This window comes from Cotesia glomerata, linkage group LG6, assembly GCF_020080835.1.
Source record: "Cotesia glomerata isolate CgM1 linkage group LG6, MPM_Cglom_v2.3, whole genome shotgun sequence".
In the NCBI taxonomy this organism is placed as follows: domain Eukaryota; kingdom Metazoa; phylum Arthropoda; class Insecta; order Hymenoptera; family Braconidae; genus Cotesia; species Cotesia glomerata.
The window spans coordinates 21,878,189-21,900,849 of NC_058163.1; the positions used below are offsets into that span (position 1 = coordinate 21,878,189).

The 22,661-nt window shown below is 27.5% G+C and overlaps 2 protein-coding genes and 1 long non-coding RNA gene across 4 annotated transcripts; 2 read left to right on the plus strand and 1 right to left on the minus strand.

Moving 5' to 3' along the window:
- Positions 1-149: 149 nt before the first annotated feature.
- LOC123268063 lies at positions 150-17,654 on the plus strand. The gene is made up of 12 exons (XM_044732945.1): positions 150-335; positions 394-832; positions 4,293-4,590; positions 4,662-4,761; positions 4,826-4,936; positions 5,002-5,157; positions 12,587-13,028; positions 13,107-13,404; positions 13,487-13,586; positions 13,647-13,757; positions 13,824-13,979; positions 17,469-17,654. The coding sequence occupies exons 1-12, from the start codon at positions 327-329 to the stop codon at positions 17,529-17,531; spliced, it is 2,283 nt and encodes a 760-aa protein (XP_044588880.1). The 5' UTR covers positions 150-326; the 3' UTR covers positions 17,532-17,654.
- A 691-nt stretch (positions 17,655-18,345) lies between these two features.
- LOC123267814 lies at positions 18,346-21,781 on the plus strand. Of its 2 annotated transcripts, none has more exons than XM_044732673.1 (6): positions 18,346-18,416; positions 18,479-18,848; positions 20,889-21,183; positions 21,254-21,350; positions 21,445-21,505; positions 21,602-21,781. In XM_044732673.1, the coding sequence occupies exons 1-6, from the start codon at positions 18,378-18,380 to the stop codon at positions 21,637-21,639; spliced, it is 900 nt and encodes a 299-aa protein (XP_044588608.1). In that variant the 5' UTR covers positions 18,346-18,377; the 3' UTR covers positions 21,640-21,781. The 2 variants fall into 2 exon arrangements, with proteins under 2 accessions (XP_044588608.1, XP_044588607.1); XM_044732672.1 differs by having other exon boundaries at positions 21,445-21,522; positions 21,602-21,779.
- Positions 20,931-21,678, minus strand: LOC123267823. The gene is made up of 2 exons (XR_006510137.1): positions 21,237-21,678; positions 20,931-21,168 (listed from the first exon to the last, which is right to left on the minus strand). It is a non-coding gene; the product is annotated as an uncharacterized LOC123267823 (long non-coding RNA).
- Positions 21,782-22,661: the final 880 nt, after the last annotated feature.

Sequence of the window (22,661 nt, forward strand, 5' to 3'; positions counted from 1 at the left end):
CTAAAAAAAAGTAAGTAAACTATGAGAACTTATAAAGTTGAGTTGTCTGAGTACGCACACAAACTGTCTTTAGTTTCTTCTAGTACTGAAGAAAACTTTGAATTTAAAAATATAAAAACCTGCGTAAAAGTTATTAGTTCGTAGAACTTTAAAGATAATTGCTTTAAAAAGTAAAAGTTTTATGAAAATTGAAGATAATTGTTCTGCAGTTGAAGTAGTGGATGGTATAGCTGACATATACCCTGTCCTATAGATAAAAACTTTACTTCGGAGACGGACGGGAGCATTTTTCGCCATTTAAATCTGAAATTTAAAACAGAGAAGACATGGAAAGTGTAAGTGAGGCGATAGTTGGATTTGATTTAAAAGTAACAGTTGATAAATGTTTCGCAGGATCGGAAAAGGTTGCAAGAGGGGTTCAAAGTATTTACGTGGACTAAGACAATAACCAGGTTGATAGGTCTGTGGCCGCTAACTCCAAATTACTATTTATTTGCCGTGTGTATAACTTATTTAACTGTTATGATGGCCTTACAATTTGCATACCTTTACAAGTCTCTTAAAGATGTTGACAAATTTATTGATATTATGACGGAAAATATGGCATTTTTTTATATTTACATGTCTGTGGTGATGCTGAGAGTGAATAATAGACAGCTTGGCAGGGTAATTGCTCAAGCAGTCTTAGATTACAACATAAGTGTCTTCAGAGATTCTGATGAAGTTGATGTGTTTATGCAGTTTATCAATAGAGCTAGATTTTTGATAAAAGGATTAATTATTTACTATGCAGTGGGTGAAATCTTTTGGTACTTACCAATAATGACTTTATGTAAGTACATTCGTGATACTTAACTCAGCTGACATACCTTACAATTTTTTTTAATTTTTTAAATGACCTTTAAATTGACAGATAGAAATTTTTTTAGAATTTTATAACTATGGTACACGGAGAGAAAAATATGGAAATCATTCCTATAATTTTAATGAAATGTTTTCCTATACCATTTTAGGAGCGATTACTTAAATTATGGGAATTATACCCATAATTTTTGGGAAATGTTACTATAATTATGGGAATGGTTCCTATAATTATAGGAACGATACCTATAATTATAGGAACGATACCTATAATTATAACTGTAATGTCGGCATGATTCCTATAATATATAGGAATAGTTCCTATAATATTTAGGAATAGTTTCTATAATATTATAGGAACCATTCTTATAATATTATAGGAATAGTTACTATAATATTATTGGAACCATTCCTATAATATTATAAGAACTATTACTATAATATTATAGGAACTATTACTATAATATTATGGGAACCATTCCTGTAATATTATAGGAACCATTACTATAATATTATCGGAACCATTCCTATAATATTATGGGAACCATTTCCATAATATTATAGTGATGGTGCCTAATAATATTGAGATATTTATCATTAAAACTCAAGTTATTTGTGACTTCGATGACCACTTTGAAGCATTTGAAATTATTAGTAATTTCGATAATTTTACTTGCTTCCCAATAACATCATTTGAAATATGTAAAATAAGTAATATTGTTCATATAATAATAAAAGTTACATACTCAAAAGGTGGATTTGATAAATATTCAACGTATGTATTGGAAATAAATAATTTGTTTCAAAAATAAAATGAAATTGTAAAAATAAACAATGATTTCCATATCTGCTTTGCTTCTCCAATTGTATAGTGAGAAAATATCCCTTTTATTAAAGAAACTTTAGAATTGCTACAATATTTTTCAATATTGTCTAACACGATAATAACTGAGTTGGAATAAATAATTTAAGATTAAGTAAATACGTGAATAAAAATTATGAAAAAGAAATTTTCGCACTCTAGTGAAAGATCAATTTTTATTTACAAAAAAAATTTTATTAGCAAAAAAATATATAATAATTACTTTATATTTTTGATGTGATTACTCCATTATTATGAACATAAACATTTTTCTATTATTATATGCGTCATTCCCATAATATCATAGGAACTATTCCTATAATATTATAGGAACCATTCCTATAATATTATAGGAACCATTCTTATGTCATTATAGGAACCATTCTTTTAATTATATAGGGACCATTCCTATAATATTATAGGAATCATTCCCATAATATATTGAAGTTATTCCATTATTGTATAGGAATGTTTCCAATAAATTATGGGTATGGTTCCCATAATGAGCATAGGATTGATACCTATAATGATCATTTTATTATAGGAACCATTCCCATAATTTTTGGAAAGATTCCTACAAATTTCTCTCCGTGTATTATTATTAAAAAAAAAATTAGGACGACGGTTGACCCTGAAGGCCATCCCTGCACCTTCCCGCTCATTTTTTAGTTAAACGCTCATAATTAAACATTACGTTTTTGAGCTCTTCGAGCTCAAAAATATGATTTTTGTGTCATTTTGAGCTCTTCGAGCTCAAAACTTTAATAGCAGTTTAATAAGACACAATTTTTTGAATTTTCAAACGGCAATAACTTTTGAATGAATAAATCAATTTCCACGCGGTTGGCGGCATTCGACGCAGTTTTTAAATCTTTATGAATAATCTTTAAGTTTTAATCGATCGAGCCAGGAATTTCGAAGTAATTCCGAAAAAAACACTTTTTTCGGTTTTCTTTCGACAACGATAACTCACGAACGAATCAACCGATTTTCACCGGGCTTGCGGTGATGTGGTTTTTTTATCTTAAGAGCTGATTAGATTTTGGAATTGATCGGTAAAGCCATTTAAAAGTAATTCCAAAAAAACCACATTTCAAAAAATTTTGTTTGTAGTTTTTTTGAGATTTCTCAAAGTCGACTGGTTCAAATCGGTCCAAATGGTATTCAAAATCTAAGTTTGGTCAATCCCTTTCAAATGGCGTTAACTGCGATGAAATCGGTGAAGCCGTTCAAAAGTTATAAGAGGGTCACATACATGCACACATACATGCAGACATACGGACATCATCGCGAAAACATTCAGGGAAGCTTCCTAGGACCTCAAAACGCCAAGATCTGATGAAAAATCGATTTTTGAAAAACGGGGTAAAACCAATAACTTCCCGATTTTTGAAAATTTTCAATTTTCTTAGCGGGAAGTTAAAAAAAAAAAAAAAACAGAACATGTAGCAATTAAAAAAAGTTATTAGTAAATATTTTTAGAAAAGTTTTTCTTATTAAAATTGATATGCTGAAGTTAGCTGACCTATGATGATTTTTATGATACTGAAATTGAGAGACGTCTGTTAATTTTTAGAATTTTTCTAACAAATATATCACAGCAAGAAAAATTTCATCTTTAGTAGCTCTGAAAAATTGTAAATGTAATTTATGACATTAAAGTTAGCAGTTACTTGATAATTTTTTAATTTTATTTGATAAACGAATTTTATCTGAAAAATTATTTTTAAAAATTTCTACATATGTCAATATTTTTTTCTCATTCTTTTTGCAATAATTTATTTGTTAAAAAAATTCTAAAAATTATTAAATATTTTCTAAATTAATTATCATATGTAATTTTTTTATCAATTTTCTAGACCTAGGTCTAGTTCAAAATACTGAAGTTAGCCGTCAGCTGTCAATTGACAGTTAAAATTAATTTTAAAAATTTTTTTAACAAATCAATTACAATAAAAGAATGCTTCTAAAAATTATCACTTGTAATTTTTATTAATTTTCAAATGTGGAACTTTTTAATTAAATTTTTTTTTATAATAATTTAATTGATATAAAATTCTAAAAAAATTTCTAATGTCGGTTAACTTTAGTTTCATATCAATTAAATTATTATAAAAAATTATTAATGTAATAATACTAAAGTCAGCCGATGTTTCAAATTTTTTCATTTATTAAATTATAACAAAATAATATTTTTCAAAAATTTCACTTATAGTTTATGACACTGAAGTTAGAAGACGTGTAAAAATTTTTGATTTTTTTTATTAATTAAATTACAACTAAAAAGATATTTCTAAAAAATGGCACTTATAGTTTTCCAAGTTTTTTACATGTGACAGCTTTCTTTTTTAATTGTTTAGTTGAAATTTTTTTAATAAAAAATTTCTAAAAATTTTGAAATGTCGGTTAACTTCATTTTTATTATAGTTTTCCAAGCTTTTTACAAATTAAAATTTTTTTTATCATTTGACAATAATTTTTCAATAAAAAAAAATTCCAAAAATTTTTCGATGTTAGTTAATTTAATTTTCATATTAATGTATCTTAAAAAATATTTTTTTCTTTTCAGCGAATAATACAATGGACGACAATAACAAAACAATGTTTGTTCTGCCATATGAAATTTGGCTGTTTTATGAAATAGATTCTACACTAAGTTATTTTTTTACATACCTATTGCTTCTGCCAGTACCTGTCATTGCTGCGCTGGCCAATATGGCGACAGATTGCTGCCTTATTTTCCTGGTGTTCTACATTAGTGGAAAAATGGCGGTATTAACAATGAGGATCGACGCACTTGAAAGTGACAAAGAAAACACCAGAAGCGAACTCACAAAAATAATTGCTGAGCACGGAAAATTATTCGGGTGAATATTTATTATTGAAATTTGAATTTTAGATTTTTTTTTTTACTAAATACTTGTAATATTTGTTTAAGAATGGGCGATGAGATTAGAGACGCTTATAGTCTTCTTTTACTGATTTATTTTTTAGTCGCAAATTTCATATTATGCATTCTTGGCTATCAAATATTAATAGTAAGCATATTTAATAATATTTTTTGGTAGTTAAATTTTATTAATATCCAATAATATTTAACAGAGTTTCATGACTAATCAAATGCTTGAAGTGGTACAATATATAGCGTATTTTATTGAAATGTACTTTATATTGGGTCTTTATTGTATGATAAGTGAACATCTCACTTCTGAGGTAATTACACACTGCATAAATTTAAGAATAATAATAATTAAATTTTTTTTTAATTATTAACGTAGAGCCTGAAATGCGGGGAAGCATTTTACCAATGTCCTTGGTACAATTTCCCTCTAGATTGCAGCAAAAATATTATTCTCAGTATTGCAAGATCTCAAAAACCTTTGGGACTACAAGCTGGTAAATTTCTGACCTTCAGCAGCGTTACATTAACGGATGTTAGTTCATAATATTACTATTTTTATTGCTTACATGGTTTTATTAAGGGGGTATTCTACCCTAGAAGCATGAATTTCAGGTAATTTTTTGAAGTGCCGTAAAAAAAAAGGCAATCAATATTTTTACTATTCATTTTTTTATAAGTTATTTAGTAACATTACAAGAATACAGAAAAAATAAAAAAATAAAAAAAGCTGAAAATTGTAACGTCCACGTTTTCCAAAATTATATAAATAAATAATTTATTTGTCCCCGGCTCGAAATTTGCTCGCCGGAGTCCAGGGTCATAAGCGGGGATCACATTATCAATAACAAAATATAAACAAAACACTTCATTCTAAATAAATCAAAGAAAAAGGAAACCTCTTTATTGGCCTGATCATGTTAATAAACGATATAAACAATATAATCAAATTAAACAATATAAACAATACAAACAATATAAACAATATAAACAATACATTCCTTGAAATTATACCTATACAAGTACCTCAAAGATTACTACGCTCTGATCAGCCTTTCTATCCACCAAAAATTAAAAATAATTTCACTTCATCATCACCATTATATAGAATGATTAATGCATGTAACATTATTGTACGTCAAAGTAATAATTTTGACCTGCTTGAGTCTTCTTCATCAATTAGTCCCAGTGCCCTTGCATCACTGGTAGTTAACACTAGATGAAAATAGTATCACTAAAACAATTAGGTTTGTAAATTATATCTTTATATTAATAATAATGTAAATTATATCTTATATTATGTAATAATTTCATCCAGCATTAGTGTATTAATGTATTAAAATTTCTTTAAAATTCTATGTAAGTTTCTGTTACTATTGAATAACTCAATAATTGTTAAGTATTTTGCTAACCGTTAACGCGCCTCTTGTATTACATATTGTAAATCAGAATTCTCTGTAATTGGCCTTCGGGCTGTTGAGATGTTTTCAAGTAATAAATAAATAAATAAATAAATTAGAACACTCTTTTCACACATATTCGCGGTTCAAAATCAAGAAACAATATAAGCAATATACACTAATACAATAGAAACTTTCTATCCAAACATACACGACGGTATTCACGGTTCAAACTCCAAAACGCGGTCTACAAAATACTAACTAGTTTCCCAGTAACACCCCCTACCCCCTCAGGGCGACTAGCCGTCATCCCTGGGGGGTCCTAAACTCTACCCCGAGAGCAAGTGGAGAGTATCCTCCTCGCTCCCACCTACACGGCTTATGATCACCTACCGTACCTCAGCTGAAGGCTTCGGCACGGAGAGTAGCACTTTCATCCGGTCGGTTCATGATACTTACCTGGGCCTCGGTCAGACTCCAGGTAGAGAGTATCATCCTCTGGAATTACTTGGTGAAGAGTATTCGCCCGAGTAATTCTCCCGAGAAAGAACTGCTTACTTATCGAGCCAAATTTTGGCGGTTATCATTTTTCCCCCAACTCTCTTGTAACGAACCGGAATGGTCGTTTTAGACATCTGTCCGGTGTCCTCGAACTAGCATTCAAAAATAATTATTTATTATTTTAATCGTAATTTCCTTCATTTTCTATCCATTCGTCTCGCCAAATTCTAAGTTTTTATTTTCGAAACTCAATTCTTTATTATTTTAATCGCAATTTCTTTTATTATATATCCATTCGTTGATTTTCCATACTAAATTGTCCTCGGGACTTATAAAATCTTCGCTTACCTAAATTATTTCTTACAAAATAATAATCGTCATTTCTTTCATTTTATATCCATTCATCGCTTTCCCATACTAAATCTTGTTCGGAACTTAGAATAATTTTCCCAGTCTTTTAATTTCTTTTACAATTAATTCGCTCGGCTTCGTAATAATTTCTCACACACTTAATTTCTTAATTTTAATCATACCTTCGGTAACAATAATATAAAATTATTAACTAAATAAATACAATAATTAAATAATAATCGCCGCACTAATAACAATAATTGTTTCTATTAATTTTTAAGTAATTAATAAAAAATAACTAAAATACTCAAATACAAAAAGTAAAATTTGGGTCATAAAATTCAAAAAATTAGCAGCTGATGAAGTGGGGGGGTCTCAAAAAATTGGCACGGGACCATACTCACGATTCTAACCCCCCTAGCAATCGGAAAAAAAACAAATAAAAAAGATTATTAATCTAGAGTAATGTCGCTATGGCATGAACTAGGAAAAAGTTGAAAAAAAATTTTTTCACAAAATGGTGACTGCCTGAAAAAAATTTTTTTTTTGTACCACGTTTTTTGACTTTTTCGAATTTTTAAAAAATAGTAAAAATTTAAATTTGGGAATGATTGTAGTTCCTACCATAGCGACCTTACTCTAGATTAATAATCTTTTTTATTTTTTTATTTCCGATTGCTAGGAGGGTTGGAATCGTGGGCATGGTCACGCCCTTACGGTTTTGGAAATGCCGTAAAGATTCGGTATTTATACGATATGAATGCTGTATTTTTACCGTAATACTTCAGTTATTTTAGCCAGTTTTTTTGTCGAATTATTACGAAAAAATTACGAAATAAATTTAGAATATTTACGGCAATACAATAGAAAAATTACGGTATATTAACAGCATTTAAACCGTAAATGTACAGCATATTTACTGTATATCTGCGGCACTATTGCAGTAAAAAACCGGAAAAGAAGATCCCTACTTTCTATTACCGGCAAAATACCAAAAATATGCTGCTTTACTACTATTTTTCAATAGCTTAAAATTTTTTTTTATATTATAAATTATCACGAATAATTTTTAAGGTAGTACTACCGGTTTTAGAATTGGTGTTCAGAATTTAATGAAATTTGTCATATTGGTACTTTATAATATCATAATTAAGCAGTAAAATTTTTGAAAGCCTGGCGAGTCCTGAAAAAAAGATATTAATATTTACATATTTTTGCCTTTACCATTGATCCTTATGGAAAATTACAGACTTTATTTTATTTCACAAAACTGGACGTTCAGATTCTTATAAAAATTGAGACAACGAAAGAAAATAACATCTAGAACATATTTAATAACAATCAGTATGGTTTCCGAGCATATGAAAATATTTATTAATAAAAAACATTCAAAATTTGTCTCTGTCTCTCTTTCTCCAACGTGATTTAGTATAGAGAAATCTACTACGTTAATCAAATAAGGTTGGGTTTTGGGATTTGACTCTTATGGTAACGGTAGTACTACCTTAATTAAGAGGTTGATAAATTAATTTCTCTATTATTATTATTATTATCACTTTTTTTACACTGATAGAAGGATTTATTTGTATTAAAAAATATTTGTTAATAGTTAACAAATCATTTATTAGAGACCATTTTTTAGTATTAAACAAATATTTCTTAGCATTTAAAATGATTTATTTGTATTTAATAAATCTAATATTCATTTATTAAATATTAATAAATCTTTTTAAATACTAAAAAATATTTGTTAAGGACTAAAAAGCGGTCTCTAATAAATGATTTGTTAAATATTAAAAAATATTTTTAACTATAAACAAATCCTTCTAACAGTGTAGTCTAGACCGGGATTCGAACCCGGATCATTTAGTTACGCGCCGAAGGCTCTACCAGTTGAGCTATCAGAGACACTATCCGTATCTATTTATTCAGTCACCTAATAAGACTCACCGAGTAATAAACACAACCGTCCATCTTACGGTAGAAAGCATTATATCTTTAATTATATCAGTATAAACGCGGCAAAATTGCAGTATATCTTTGGTATTTTTACCGTAGAAATACGATTTCATTATTGTAAAATTATAGTAATATTATAGTTGATACATAGATTTTTTACGGTAAAAGTTCTAGAGTTTTACGGTATAATTTTATCGTATTATCTCTGAACTTTGCAGCAAAACTACGGTAGAAATGCTGTATAACTATAGTAAAAAAACTGGCCAAAATGACCACAGAAATACCGTATTATTTATTTATTTATTTAATTTGAATGCCAAGGCAATGGCCGAATGGCAAAAGTACAAAAATATAAGAATATAAAGTACATGTAAGAGTATAAACGTCTCGAAATAAATATTGTAACAATATTAAGATTTTGCTAACAAATAGTGAAAACAATCAAAAGATTTAAGAAATATCATCAGTTTTTTACAATCAAAAGAAATATATAAGGTGAAATAAACGTAAGCAAGAAATTTCTTAAAGTTCCAGTTTTAGCTGAAGAGAAGGCAAGAAGTTTTTAAAGTGGGTATCAGACTAGGTTTAGATCTAAATTTATAGTTATTATTTCAGAATTATAACGGTAAATTTATGGTAAACGCATTAATACCGAAAATTTACGGTATTTCTAAATCGGGAGGGCGTGCCAATTTTTTGAGACCCCCCCCCCCCCCTCCACTTCATCAGCTAATTTTTTGGATTTTCAACTTTTTTTATTTTTTTCTGTATTCTTGTAATGTTAATAAATAACTTGGATAAAAAAATAAAAAAATGGATCCAAATACTATCCAAAATGGATCCAAATAAAAAAATGAATAGTAAAAATATTGATTGCCTTTTTTTTACGTTACTTCAAAAAATTACCTGAAATTCATGCTTCTAGACTAGAATACCCCCTTAAAATAAAATAAAATTTATTTTTGATAGGTATCAAAAACAGCTGCCGGGTATTTATCAGTTCTTCGGAACTTTTTGATTGTTGATGATTAAATCAGTTTCTTTAGTGCTTCTTGAAAAAATTGTTACCTGTGTATTAAATATATATTAATTGTTGATAATATTTAAGATTTAGTTTTAAATATTTATTAATAAAATGCACTGATGAAATATTAAAAATCAAAACCTAAAAATTGAGATTAGATCAAGAAAAGTATAAGTGAAGATAAAAATTTTTTATAAGCATATCTTTTGTCACTTATTCTTTTGTAGTTCTAATAAATTTATTTATTCTGAAAATGAATTTATGATTTGACATAATCAAAATTTATTTATTGTCAGAAAATAAAGAGGAAATAAGAGAATTTTTCAGCGTAAAAAATTTTTATAAAATCGAAGAATATATCACAAACTTTTGAACGTAAAATTAAAATTTGAAAAGAAGAAAAAATTCAATGACTTAAAAAATCAAAACAACTTTAATTTGAAGTTCAAAGTAAGCACTATTTATATACTACCTATAGTTACTGTTGAATAAACTCTTGTTTTACTTTTAGAAGAATACTTGAAGAACGATGCGCAGCTCCTAAACTTGAAATGAAGACTACTCTGGTGTTTTTTTTTTCACTAGTGTGTAAGGAAGAATTTTTTTGAAAAATAATTAGTCCTATTTTTTTATTTGTAATTTATAAAAGAATTTCTGGGTAATTAATAAATTGAATCGAAATAAAATTAGCAGACATCTGACAATTTTTAAGATTTTTCTTATTGAAAAAATTATTACAAAAGAATAAAAAGAAAAATTCCACATTTAGTAGATTTTAAAAACCATAAGTGTAATTTTTTATAAAAAATTTTTTGGTTCTAATTTAATAATGAAAAAAAAAATAAAAAAATTTTTAAATGTCTGCTGATTTCAGGATCATTAAATTTAAGTATTATAATAATATTGTTAATGAATTAAATTATGTTATGTCATTGATTTATTTATTAACTCAAACATTACACACACCACCAACAGCCAAGAGTCAATATTTAAACATTAATTTGCTAGTACCAAAAAATTACCAAAATCCATCGACGGATAAATTTAATTGGCTCTGATCCTTCCTTGAGTCTAACACAAACACAAGAAATGAAAATAAAACTAAAGTTAGCCGACGTTTATGATTTTTTTTTATTTAAATCATTGGAACAAAAAAATATTTATTAAAAATTAAAGTTTTACAATTTTTTTACAAGTGAATTTTTTTTTTGGTATAAAAATTTTCAATAAAAATAATTGTAAAAATTTTTAGATGTTGGTTAATTTAATTTTCATTTCATTAAAAATTTTTTATAATTTTTTTCATCGAAAAAATTATTACAAAAAAAATTTTATTTGTAAACAAATTGAAAAACTTTGTGGAATTTAAAAAAAATATTTTTTTGTTCCATTTTAATAAATGAAAAAAAAAAAATAAATATCAGCTAACTTTAGTATTATACACAAAAACATGAATATAAAGTTAGCCGACATCTAAAAAATTTTATGATTTTTTTTATTGAAGAATTATTACAAAAAAAATTTTTAATTTGTTAAAAACTTCAAAAAATATAAGTGTAATTTTTTAAAAATATTTTATAATTATAATTTAATAAATTAAGCAAAATTACACGCAGAAAAAAATTTTGTTAAAATAATCTAAGATATGTTCTGGTAACAAATGCATTTGTTAACATAGGGATAACAAACTATATGTTAAAATAACAAAATTTAGATTATAGCAAGTTATTGATATGTTATAATAACAAAATAATTTGGTTACTATAACAAAATCTTTAAGTAGATGCGACAAAATAATTTAGTTGATATAACAAATTTTTTTGTTGAAACAGCAAAATTATTCTATTAAAATGACAAATAAATTTGTTACAGTAAATTTTATAAGAATCCATAATTTAAAAGTATGCTATAATCAGCGATATCTGATTTGGAAAATATTTTAGCAACAAATTAGTTTTGTTATTGCAATAAAATGATTTCGTTAGGACAACAAATTGATTTGGTGATTTAACAGATTGGTTTGTTAGTACAACTTGAAACATTTTGGTAATGCTACTAATGGATTTGTTACTATAACTACACTTATTTGTTACCAGAACATATTTTTCAGTTATCCCGTCTTTTGTTATTTCAACAAAATCGTTTTTATGAGTGTAAAAAATCATAAATGTCGGCTAACTTTATTATTATCACAAAAACTAGTAATCTAGACATCTTCTTAATAATAGATGAACACTTTTTCACAGATATCTTCAGCTGACACAAACCAGTATCATATCCAGATGAGGGTAAAGAATATTCTCCAAATCTGCCGCTTAGCAGAAATAAAATTCTGTATGTTATTATTGTGGTCATATAAAAAAAGTGAGTATGTTAAAAGAACTTACACGACTGAGTACTCCAAGCACATACACTGTCTCTAGTTTGCTTCAGTACTGAGAAGGACTTTAAATTTAAAAATATGAAACCCTGCGAAAAAGTTTACAGTCTGTAGACCGTGAAGATAATCGTTCTAAAAAAAAAAAGTTTTATAAAAGTTTTACGGTGCAGCAATTAATGTATAGCCGATCTATATACCCTGCCCTATAGGGAAAAACTTTACCTCGGAGATAGACAGGAGTTTTTTCCATCATTCGTACTTTGAATTTAAAACGGAGAAGACATGGAAAGTGTAAGTGAGTCAAAAGTTGTATTTGTTTTAAAAGTAATAGTTTATAAATGTTTCGTAGGACTGGAAAAGGTTGCAAGAGGGATTCAGATTGTTGAAGTGGACGGAAAATATGGCGAGGATTTTAGGTGTATGGCCTCGAGATCCAACCCCTTTTTTATTTATCACGATTATCATGTATACACATGTCATAATGTTCCTACAACTTGTGTACGTTTGGCAGTCTCGTCATGATATTGAGCAATTTCTTACTATCATGTCGGAGTATACCGTGTTCGTTTATATTTACACATCTATTTTGATGCTGAGAGTGAACATTCGTCAACTTGGTCAGTTATTGAATCAAGTTCTTGAAGATTACAAGATAAGTGCATTCAGAGATTCTCAAGAAGTTGATATCTTCATGCAGTTTATCGCCAAAGCTAGAATTTTGATGAAAGGATTAATTACTTACACTACTTTGACTGAAATAATTTGGTACTTAAAACCATTGTTTGCAATATGTACGTATACTTAAGATACTAAATTAATAGATATGTTACAATTTTTTGGATTTTTAATAATTGTTTTCTTCTTTGTAGCGGAAAACTTGGTTGACGAAAACAACAAAACGATCTATATTTTACCATACGAAATTTGGTGGTTTTATGAAATAGAATCTACAAAAGGTTTTCTTTTTGCATACTTATTTCTTCTGCCGGGGCCTCTTCTTGCTTTGATCGGTAGTATAGGAGCAGTTTGCTTCGTTATTTTCTTCGTATTCTACATTAGTGGAAGGATGGCGATACTAACGGGAAGGATCGACGCACTTGAAAGTGACAAAGAAAACACCAGAAGCGAACTCACAAAAATAATTTCTGAGCACACAAAATTGTTACAGTAAATATTGATTAGTGAATCAAATTTTAATTTTACATTTTTAGAATTTCTTTACATTAAATATTTGTAATATTTTTTTAAGAATGGGTGAGGAGGTCACAGACACTTTTAGAATTATTTTACTGGTTTATTTTATAAGCATAAATTTCATGTTGGGCGTTCTTGGCTATAAACTGTTGATAGTAAGCATATTTATATTTTTTGGTAGTTAAATTTTATTAATGTCCAACAAAATTTAACAGAGTTTCATGACTAATAATGTGTTTGAAATAATACAATATTCAATATATTTTGCTGAAATGTACACTATGTTAGCTGTTTATTGTATGATAGGTCAGCATTTCACATCTCAGGTAAATTATACATTGCATAAATTTAAGAATACTGATAATTAAATTTTTTTTTAATCATTAACGTAGAGCCTGAAATGCGGGGAAGCATTTTACCAATGTCCTTGGTACAATTTCTCTCTAGATTGCACCAAAGACATTATCTTCAGTATTGCCAGATCTCAAAGACCTTTGGGACTACAAGCTGGTAAATTTCTGACCTTAAGCAGCGTTACATTAACGGATGTTAGTTTATAATATTACTATTTTTATTGCTTGAATGGTTTTATTGAAATAAAATAAAATTTATTTTTAATAGGTATCAAAAACAGCCGCAGGGTATTTATCAATTCTTCGGAATTTTTTGATTCTAGGAGATTAAACTAGCCTCTTTAGTGCTTCTTGGAAAAATTGTTATCTGCATATTAAATATATATGACATGTTGATGATATTGATATTTTAGTCTTGAATAGTTACGAATAAAATGCACCGATTAAATCTTAAGAATCATAATTTACAAATTGAAGTTAGAATCAGAAAAGTATAAGTGACGATAAAAATTTTATATTAGTATATTTTTTGTCACTTATTCTTTTGTAGTTCTAATAAATCAATTCATTGATCTTATTATTTTACAAAATTAATGAATACTATAAAATCATCAAAAATTATTTATTGCCGTCAGAAAATATAGGAGCATTAAAAATTTTCCTAGCGCAAAAAATCTTGATGAAGATAACGAGTACTATACATTTTTTAGCGTACCATTAAAATGGCGAATTAATAAAACTAAATTTCATAATTATATTATCAGTGGATAAAATTATGTTATACATTTATTTATATATCCAATTAAGTGGTCCTAGAACATGACTTCCCTAACGGCAGTAAGTATAATTTACATAGTGAGTACACAGAAAGAAAGGTTCACTTGAGGCAAGAAAATATTTTTCTTCCTAATTATTTATTTGGGCGAAAAAAAATTTTTTTTTGACACAAGAAATTTCACTTATTTCAAAAAATCAATTCCCTTGCTTCGAGAAATACGTATCTTGATCCAAGAAAATTTATTTAAGTCAAGAAAATTTTCTTGTTTTGAAATAATTCCTCTCTTGCTCCAAAAAATTAAGTTCTCGACAGAAGTAAATTTTCTTGTCTTGAGAAAATTTTTCTAGTGCTCCAAAAAATTAAATATCTCGATAGTAAATTTTCATTAATATTTCTATTGACTAACATGTTAAATGGGAAAATCAAATAATATTGAATCATTTTTTTTCATTCAATATGTATAATTGCGCGCTAAAATAATCTAAAATGGGTATCAAATGTTCAAGAAAATAATTTTCTCAAGATGAGAAAATTTTTTTCTCAGCTGAAGTAGGGGGTGCTGCTTTCCTAAAGTATCTAAAAATCTTGATCAAATATAAAAATTTCTTGTATCAAGTATTTATGATAATTTGAATTAAGAAAAAATGACTTCGATCAAGAATAGAATTTCAAGATAAATTTTTACTTCAGCCAAGACAACTTCGGTCTTCCTTCGGGCGACTGAAAATTTACTTGAGCCAAGAATTTTGTTCTCCAGTCAAGAAATTTTCTTTCTGTGTACCATATAAATAAAACGCGACCATGTCGGCGTTTTCGGTCATTAAGATGTACATTACATATAAGCGAATGAATTTGTGTATTAATAACGTTCGAATTAAGCCATGTTTCAGAGACAGCAATAACATCATAGCAATTGATCCTGAAAAATTCTCGAATTTCATCAACATGCGGCATCAGCGATTGAGCATTAAAGTCACTAAGTTTCAACTTATTACACACACGAACAGCAAAAAAGAGTCAATATTTAAACGTTAATTTGCTAGTTTTAAAAAATTTTACCTTGATCTTTCCTAGAGTCTAACACAAACCCAATAACTAGTAATCTAGAGATTCTTCTTATTAATAGATGGACACTTCTTCATCACAGATTGCTTCAACTTGTATAATGCAGACTTATATCTTCTGCTGACCTAAACCGGTGTTTTATCTAGTTGATATTTAATTCCTTTAAATTTAAAAATATAAATCAATACAATTAAAATAATAGACAGTATCGCTGATATATGCTCTGTCCTATAGATAAAAACTCAACTTCGAAGACAGACGGAAGCTTCTTGCATCATTCAAACTTGAAATTTAAAACAGAGAAGACATGGAGAGTGTAAGTGAGACGACAGTTGTTTTTGTTTAAAAAGTAATAGCTTATAAATGTTTTGCAGGACTGGGAAAGGTTACAAGAGGAATTCAGGTTGTTAAAGTGGGCGGAAATTATGGCGAGGATGTTAGGTCTATGGCCTCGAGATCCAAACCCCATTATATTTACCATCGTTGTCATATATGCACATCTCTTAATGTTCCTACAACTTGTGTACGTTTGGCAGTCTCGTCATGATATGGAGCAATTTCTTACTGTAATGTCAGAGTATACCGTGTTCACTTATATTTACATATCTATTTTGATGCTGAGAGTGAACACTCGTCAACTTGGTCAGTTATTGAATCAATTTCTTGAAGATTACAAGATAAGTGCATTCAGAGATTCTCATGAAGTTGATATCTACATGCAGTCTATCAAAAAAGCTAGAATTTTGATGAAAGGATTAATTGCTTACACTACTTTGACTGAAATAATATGGTACTTCAAACCATTGGTTATAATATGTAAGCATACTTATGATACAAAAATTAATAGACATGTTACAATTTTTTTAATATTTAATAATTTTTTTCTTCTTTGCAGCGGAAAACTCGGTTGACGAAAACAACAAAACGATCTATATTTTACCATACGAAATTTGGTGGTTTTATGAAATAGAATCTACGAAAGGTTTTCTTTTTGCATACGTACTTCTTCTGCCGACGCCTTTTCTTGCTTCGGTAGGTAGTATAGGAGCAGTTTGCTTCGTTATTTTCTTCGTATTCTACATTAGTGGAAGGATGGCGATACTAACGGGAAGGATCGACGCACTTGAAAGTGACAAAGAAAACACCAGAAGCGAACTCACAAAAATAATTGCCGAGCACAGAAAATTATTAGAGTAAATATTGATTAGTGAATCAAATTTTAATTTTATGTTTTTAGAATTTCTTTACATTAAATATTTGTAATATTTTTTTAAGAATGGGCGAAGAGGTAACAGACGCTTACAGAATTCTTTTACTGGTTTACTTCCTAAGCGTAAATTTTATGTTATGTATTCTTGGCTATAAATTATTAATAGTAAGTATATTTATGTTTTTTTGGTAGTTAAATCTTATTAATATCCAAAAAAATTTAACAGAGTTTCATGACTAATAATGTGGTTGAAATAGTACAATATACAATATATTTTATTGAAATGTACACTATGTTGGCTATTTATTGTATGATAAGTGAGCATCTTACTTCTGAGGTAATTATACATCGCATAAAATTAAGAATAATAATAATTAAATTTTTTTTTAATTATTAACGTAGAGCCTGAAATGCGGGGAAGCATTTTACCAATGTCCTTGGTACAATTTCCCTCTAGATTGCACCAAAGACATTATCTTTATTATTGCCAGATCTCAAAGACCTTTGGGACTACAAGCTGGTAAATTTACGACCTTTAGCAGCGTTACATTAACGGATGTTAGTTCATAATATTACTATTTTTATTGCTTGGATGGTTTTATTGAAATGAAATAAAATTTATTTTTGACAGGTGTCAAAAACAGCCGCCGGGTATTTATCAGTTCTTCGGAACTTTTTGATTATTGAAGATTAAACTAGTCTCTTTAAAGCTTCTTGGAAAAATTGTTATCTGCATATTAAATATATATGACATGTTGATGACATTGATATTATAGCCTTGAATAGTTACCAATAAAATGCACCGATTAAATCTTAAGAATCATAATCTAAAAATTGAAGTTAGTACCAGAAAAGTATAAGTGACGATAAAAATTTTTTATTAGTATATTCTTTGTCACTTATTCTTTTGCAGTTCTAATGAATTAATTTATTAAATTAATTATTCCACAAAATTAATTAATAATATAAAATTATTAAAACTTATTTATTACCGTTTGAAAATATAGGAGGATTAAAAAAATTTCCTAGCGCACAAAATGTTGATGAAAATAACGAATACATTATACACTTTTGGAGGAAATATTAAAATTGGGGTTTAATATTCAAATCGGTAAAAAAATAAGTAATTAAATTACTTATGACCATGTAAAAAGATGCATTATATAACAAAATATCTATCAGCAATCTGGGCTAACACAGCGAATTTTAATTAAACTAAGGTAAGCACCACTTGTTAAATTACGCCAATAATATTTTACTTAGCTACTGTTGAATAAACTCTGGACTTACTCATAGAAGAATACTTGAAGAATAATGCGCAGCTGTTAAACATATAAAATTCAGTCTAGGCAGGTAATTTTTTCAAAGGTGTGTAAAGAAGGGTCGCTGTTGAAATAAAAGTTTTGCCAAATTAAAAAAGTTATGGAGAGTACCTTTAATTATATGGTAGGGCCAGGATCTACACCCTCTTTTGTCTACCTCGGAGTTTGTCACAAGCTTATTTTCATCATTTATGCTTCGACCATTGAGGTAAGGAAACATGAAACGAATAAATTACGGGGCGAGAACGATGAAAAGAGTAAGTGAGAATAGCGTTTAGTTTTTTTTTAATAAAACTAAAGACTGACAATTGCTCATCAGGATCAAGAAGCATTGAATTACTATTCATTTAGTCTATTTACGTGTTATTATACTTCTGAAGTGGTGCTAACAATCACAGACATGTATAAATCAGTCAACAATACTGAAAAGTTTATTAATAATGTTACGGAGTCTTTGGAAATTGTGCTCGTATACGTCCGTATGTTATTGCTTCGCTTCAATATTTTTAGTCTTGGTGAAATATATTCGCAAATATTCAAAGATTACAACGTCAGTGATTTCAAAAATTCTGAAGAAATTGAAGTATTTATGCAGTTTATTAATAAAGGTATATTTTTGGTGAGAGGATTCGCCAATTTCATGATAGGAACCGAAGCCGTTTGGTACTTCAGTTCATTAGCAGCAACACGTAAGTATTATCATTAACTTGCATTTGAGCAAGATCACGTCAACTGGACCCCCTATTTTCCACTAGATCATGAAAATTAAGTTCATGTATCTTTTTTATAAGTATATACCAAGATAAAATGATCCCCGAAACGATTTTTAAAAATTTCGATTTTAACAATAATTTTTTTTACAACGAAAATTTTAGGTACTTTTAATTAAAAAATGGATTGTAAATCAACCGTTAAAGTTAAATTAATGGGGCTTGAAGGATTTGTTTTTGAAATGTTTATATTTTAATAAAATATTAATAACTAAAAATTATTTGTTTATTCTCATATTGTTAATTAACTTCTAAGTTAACAAATGAAAATTTCACTGACTTCTCGGTGAAAAAATGAAGTTTTTTTTTATCGGTTACATGCGTTATTTATTAAAGTTTAAGATTTTAGAAAAAAATTTCTCTGCTCGCCGAGCGCCAGGCGCTGTCAGAATACCGCGCCGTCGAACGTCAGACTATGTTATAGCTTCGATTAATTATAATTAAAAATAACAATTAAAAATATAACTATCAAACAAATTTTATTATTATTATGATCAATATTATGACTAATAAAATAAGTAAATTCTCTATTATTAAAGAAAAATAGAAAAAACGAACTAGTAATAAATATTAAATTTTGTAGACATTTGTTAACTTTATTTTATTTTTTTTTTTAAAACTTGATCAATAAAAACTTTTTTATCTTCCGACACATTATTATATTATTAATCTTTATATATATATTTTCTCTGTGCGTGTGTTTGTCACTGAACTTTTTCTAAACGGCTGGACCAATTTTAATGAAACTTTTTGTGTGTCTTTAGGTGGATTCGAAAATGGTTTAGATTCACAATTCAGTCCACGGAAAAATGTTTATTTAATTAAATTTTTATTTATAAATTGTTCTTGATCTTGGAATGTTTTACATTGGATCTGACAGACAGTATCGAATATTCATTTGAGAAAAAAAATTATAATCGAAATTCAAAAAAATTTTGTGTAATTGTGTTAAAATCAATCAGGTGCTAATTGAAATATGTCATTATAATAACGTTTTAATAATAATTTTCATCAAAACGGTCCAAACTGTAACAGCTCATTCAAATAAACTTGAAATTTTTTAATTTAAGACGTGTGTACAAGAAAACGTCTGTCTGGTCCGCTAGTAATAATATAGTAATATATTACTATATTATTAATAATAATATAATAATGTTTCGGAAGATAAAAAAGTTTTTATTAACCAAGTTTAAAAAAAAAAATAAAATAAAGTTAACAAATGTCTACAAAATTTAATATTTAATACTAGTTCGTTTCTTCTATTTTTCTTTAATAATAGAGAATTTACTTATTTTATTAGTCATAATATTGATCATAATAATAATAAAATTTGTTTGATAATTATATTCTTAATTGTTATTTTTAATTATAATTACTCGAAGCTGTTACATAGTCTGACGTTCGACGGCGCGGTATTCTAACAGCGCCTGGCGCTCGGCGCGCTGTGATAAATAAATTTATATTGTTTAAAAAAATCGCGAGCAGTGAAATTTTTTTCTGAAATCTTAAACTTTAATAAATAACGCATGTAACCGATAAAAAAAAACTTCATTTTTTCACCGAGAAGTCAGTGAAATTTTCATTTGTTAACTTAAAAGTTAATTAACAATATGATAATAAACAAATAATTTTTAGTTATTAATATTTTATTAAAATACAAACATTTTAAAAACAAATCCTTCAAGTCCCATTAATTTGACTTTAACGGTTGATTTACAATCCATTTTTTAATTAAAAGTACCTAAAATTTTCATTGTAAAAAAAATTATTGTTAAAATCGAAATTTTTAAAAATCGTTTCGGGGATCATTTTATCTTGGTATATACTTATAAAAAAAATACATGAATTTAATTTTCATAATCAAGTGGAAAATAGGGGGTCCAGTTGACGTGATCTTGCTCATTTATAAAAACTCATACGTGTTGATTTCTTCTAATTGCTTTGTAAATTTTATTACAGCTGAGTTCTTCATTGATGATAACAATCAAACAATATTTATCATTCCCTACAAACTTTATTTTTTCCATGAAATAAATAGCTTGACGCGTTATTATTTGACATTCTTATGCATTATGCCTTCGATTTGGGCCTTTGGCTTCGGATATGTGTCAGTGGATTCCACTTTGATTTCTCTGCTCTTTTATATCAGTGGAAAGATGGCTGTGTTGACAATGAGGATTGACGCGCTCGAAAACGGCCCTAATTCCAGGAAGAAACTCAATAAAATAATCGCCGAGCACTGTAAATTATTGAAGTAATTATTCCACTTAAAATTGATTAATTTAATAAGAGTTTATAAGTACAAACAATTTTATTGTTTGAAGAATGGGAGATGGCGTTAAAGATGCTTATAGTATCAGCTCCTTGGTATATCTAATAAATATCTTAATTATTTGTGTACTAGGCTATCAAATATTAGTAGTAAGTAGTACAACTATTAATCATAAATTTATATTATTTTTCCTTAAAAAAAATCATTGTAATTAACATTAATTAAAAATCCTAACGTAAATAGTGTTACATGACCCGGGAAATAATTTCACATTCATTGTGCTTGTTGGGAATTTTATTTCACGGTGAGTATTTTCTAAAGGTGAGCAATCTTATATTTTTTTGTACTGTCTATTGTACTTGAAGTTTTCCTTCAATTTGTGTTCAATTATCGCCCATAGATTTCGATCAACTTGCATCCAAATGTCGCTTACCGTAAAACTTACTCAAACTACTGAAGACGAACTAGTATAGTGCTACACAGGCTATCTGGGCTGCTTTCCAAGAAATAATTGTTCTTATAGGTCACAAAAACTGCGATAGTACATTGAGAAATTTTTTAATTAATGAATGATTATAAAATTATTCACCAATAAAATTTTTTCTCAAACTGTTATTTACATTTTTAAATAAATGAATAGAAATAATAAGTTATACTTTATAAATTATAGGTGATTATTTGCAAGTAGGATCAAATCATGCTAGCCCATATTAAATATTTTTTTTTTTTTGATCAAATTGATCAATTTTTTTTTAAATTGTTCATTTTTTATGTACTTTTAAAAAATAAAAATACATCAAAAAAAGATAAAATAAAAATTTTATCCAAAAATATGAAAGCCAAAATTTTTTTCAACTTTTAAAGGCAAAGAAACTATCGAAATCTTTATTTTTTTCTTTTATGACATTTTTTATCATCAATGCGCCGTAAAAACAACACTGATAGAAGGATTTATTTGTATTAAAAAATATTTTTTAATAATTAACAAATCATTTATTCGAGGCCACTTTTTAGTATTAAACAAATATTTCTTAGTATTTAAAATAATTTGTTTGTATTTAATAAATCTGATATTCATTTATTAAATATTAATAAATCTTTTTAAATACTAAGAAATATTTGTTTAATACTAAAAAGTGGTCGCTAATAAAAGATTTGTTAAATATTAACAAACATTTTTAACTATAGACAAATCCTTTTATCAGTGAAACAGAATCAAAAAAAAATTTGAAAATGTTAATTTTTCACCTATATGGCCCAAAATGAGGTTTACCCCACTTGAAAATAATTACCAAATCATATAGTATAACTCATAATAATAATAAAATCATAATAATAGTAAAACTCATAAATCTTATAGTATAACTTCCAAAAAAATACATTTTAGAACATAAGTTAAAAACTCTTAAATCTTCAAAAATTAATCTAATCTCTATGAGTCAATTCCGGTGTTGATTTAT

Excerpts from the sequence above, each read along its gene's own strand:
- LOC123267814 (XM_044732672.1), top strand. The coding sequence starts at position 18,378 with ATGAAACGAATAAATTACGGGGCGAGAACGATGAAAAGA. Across the intron at positions 21,351-21,444 it reads TAGGCTATCAAATATTAGTA|TGTTACATGACCCGGGAAAT; the intron begins GTAAGTAGTACA and ends TAACGTAAATAG. Across the intron at positions 21,523-21,601 it reads ACGGTGAGTATTTTCTAAAG|ATTTCGATCAACTTGCATCC; the intron begins GTGAGCAATCTT and ends TATCGCCCATAG.
- LOC123268063 (XM_044732945.1), top strand. Across the intron at positions 5,158-12,586 it reads GCAGCGTTACATTAACGGAT|GACTGGAAAAGGTTGCAAGA; the intron begins GTTAGTTCATAA and ends AATGTTTCGTAG. Across the intron at positions 13,980-17,468 it reads GCAGCGTTACATTAACGGAT|GTGTCAAAAACAGCCGCCGG; the intron begins GTTAGTTTATAA and ends TATTTTTGACAG.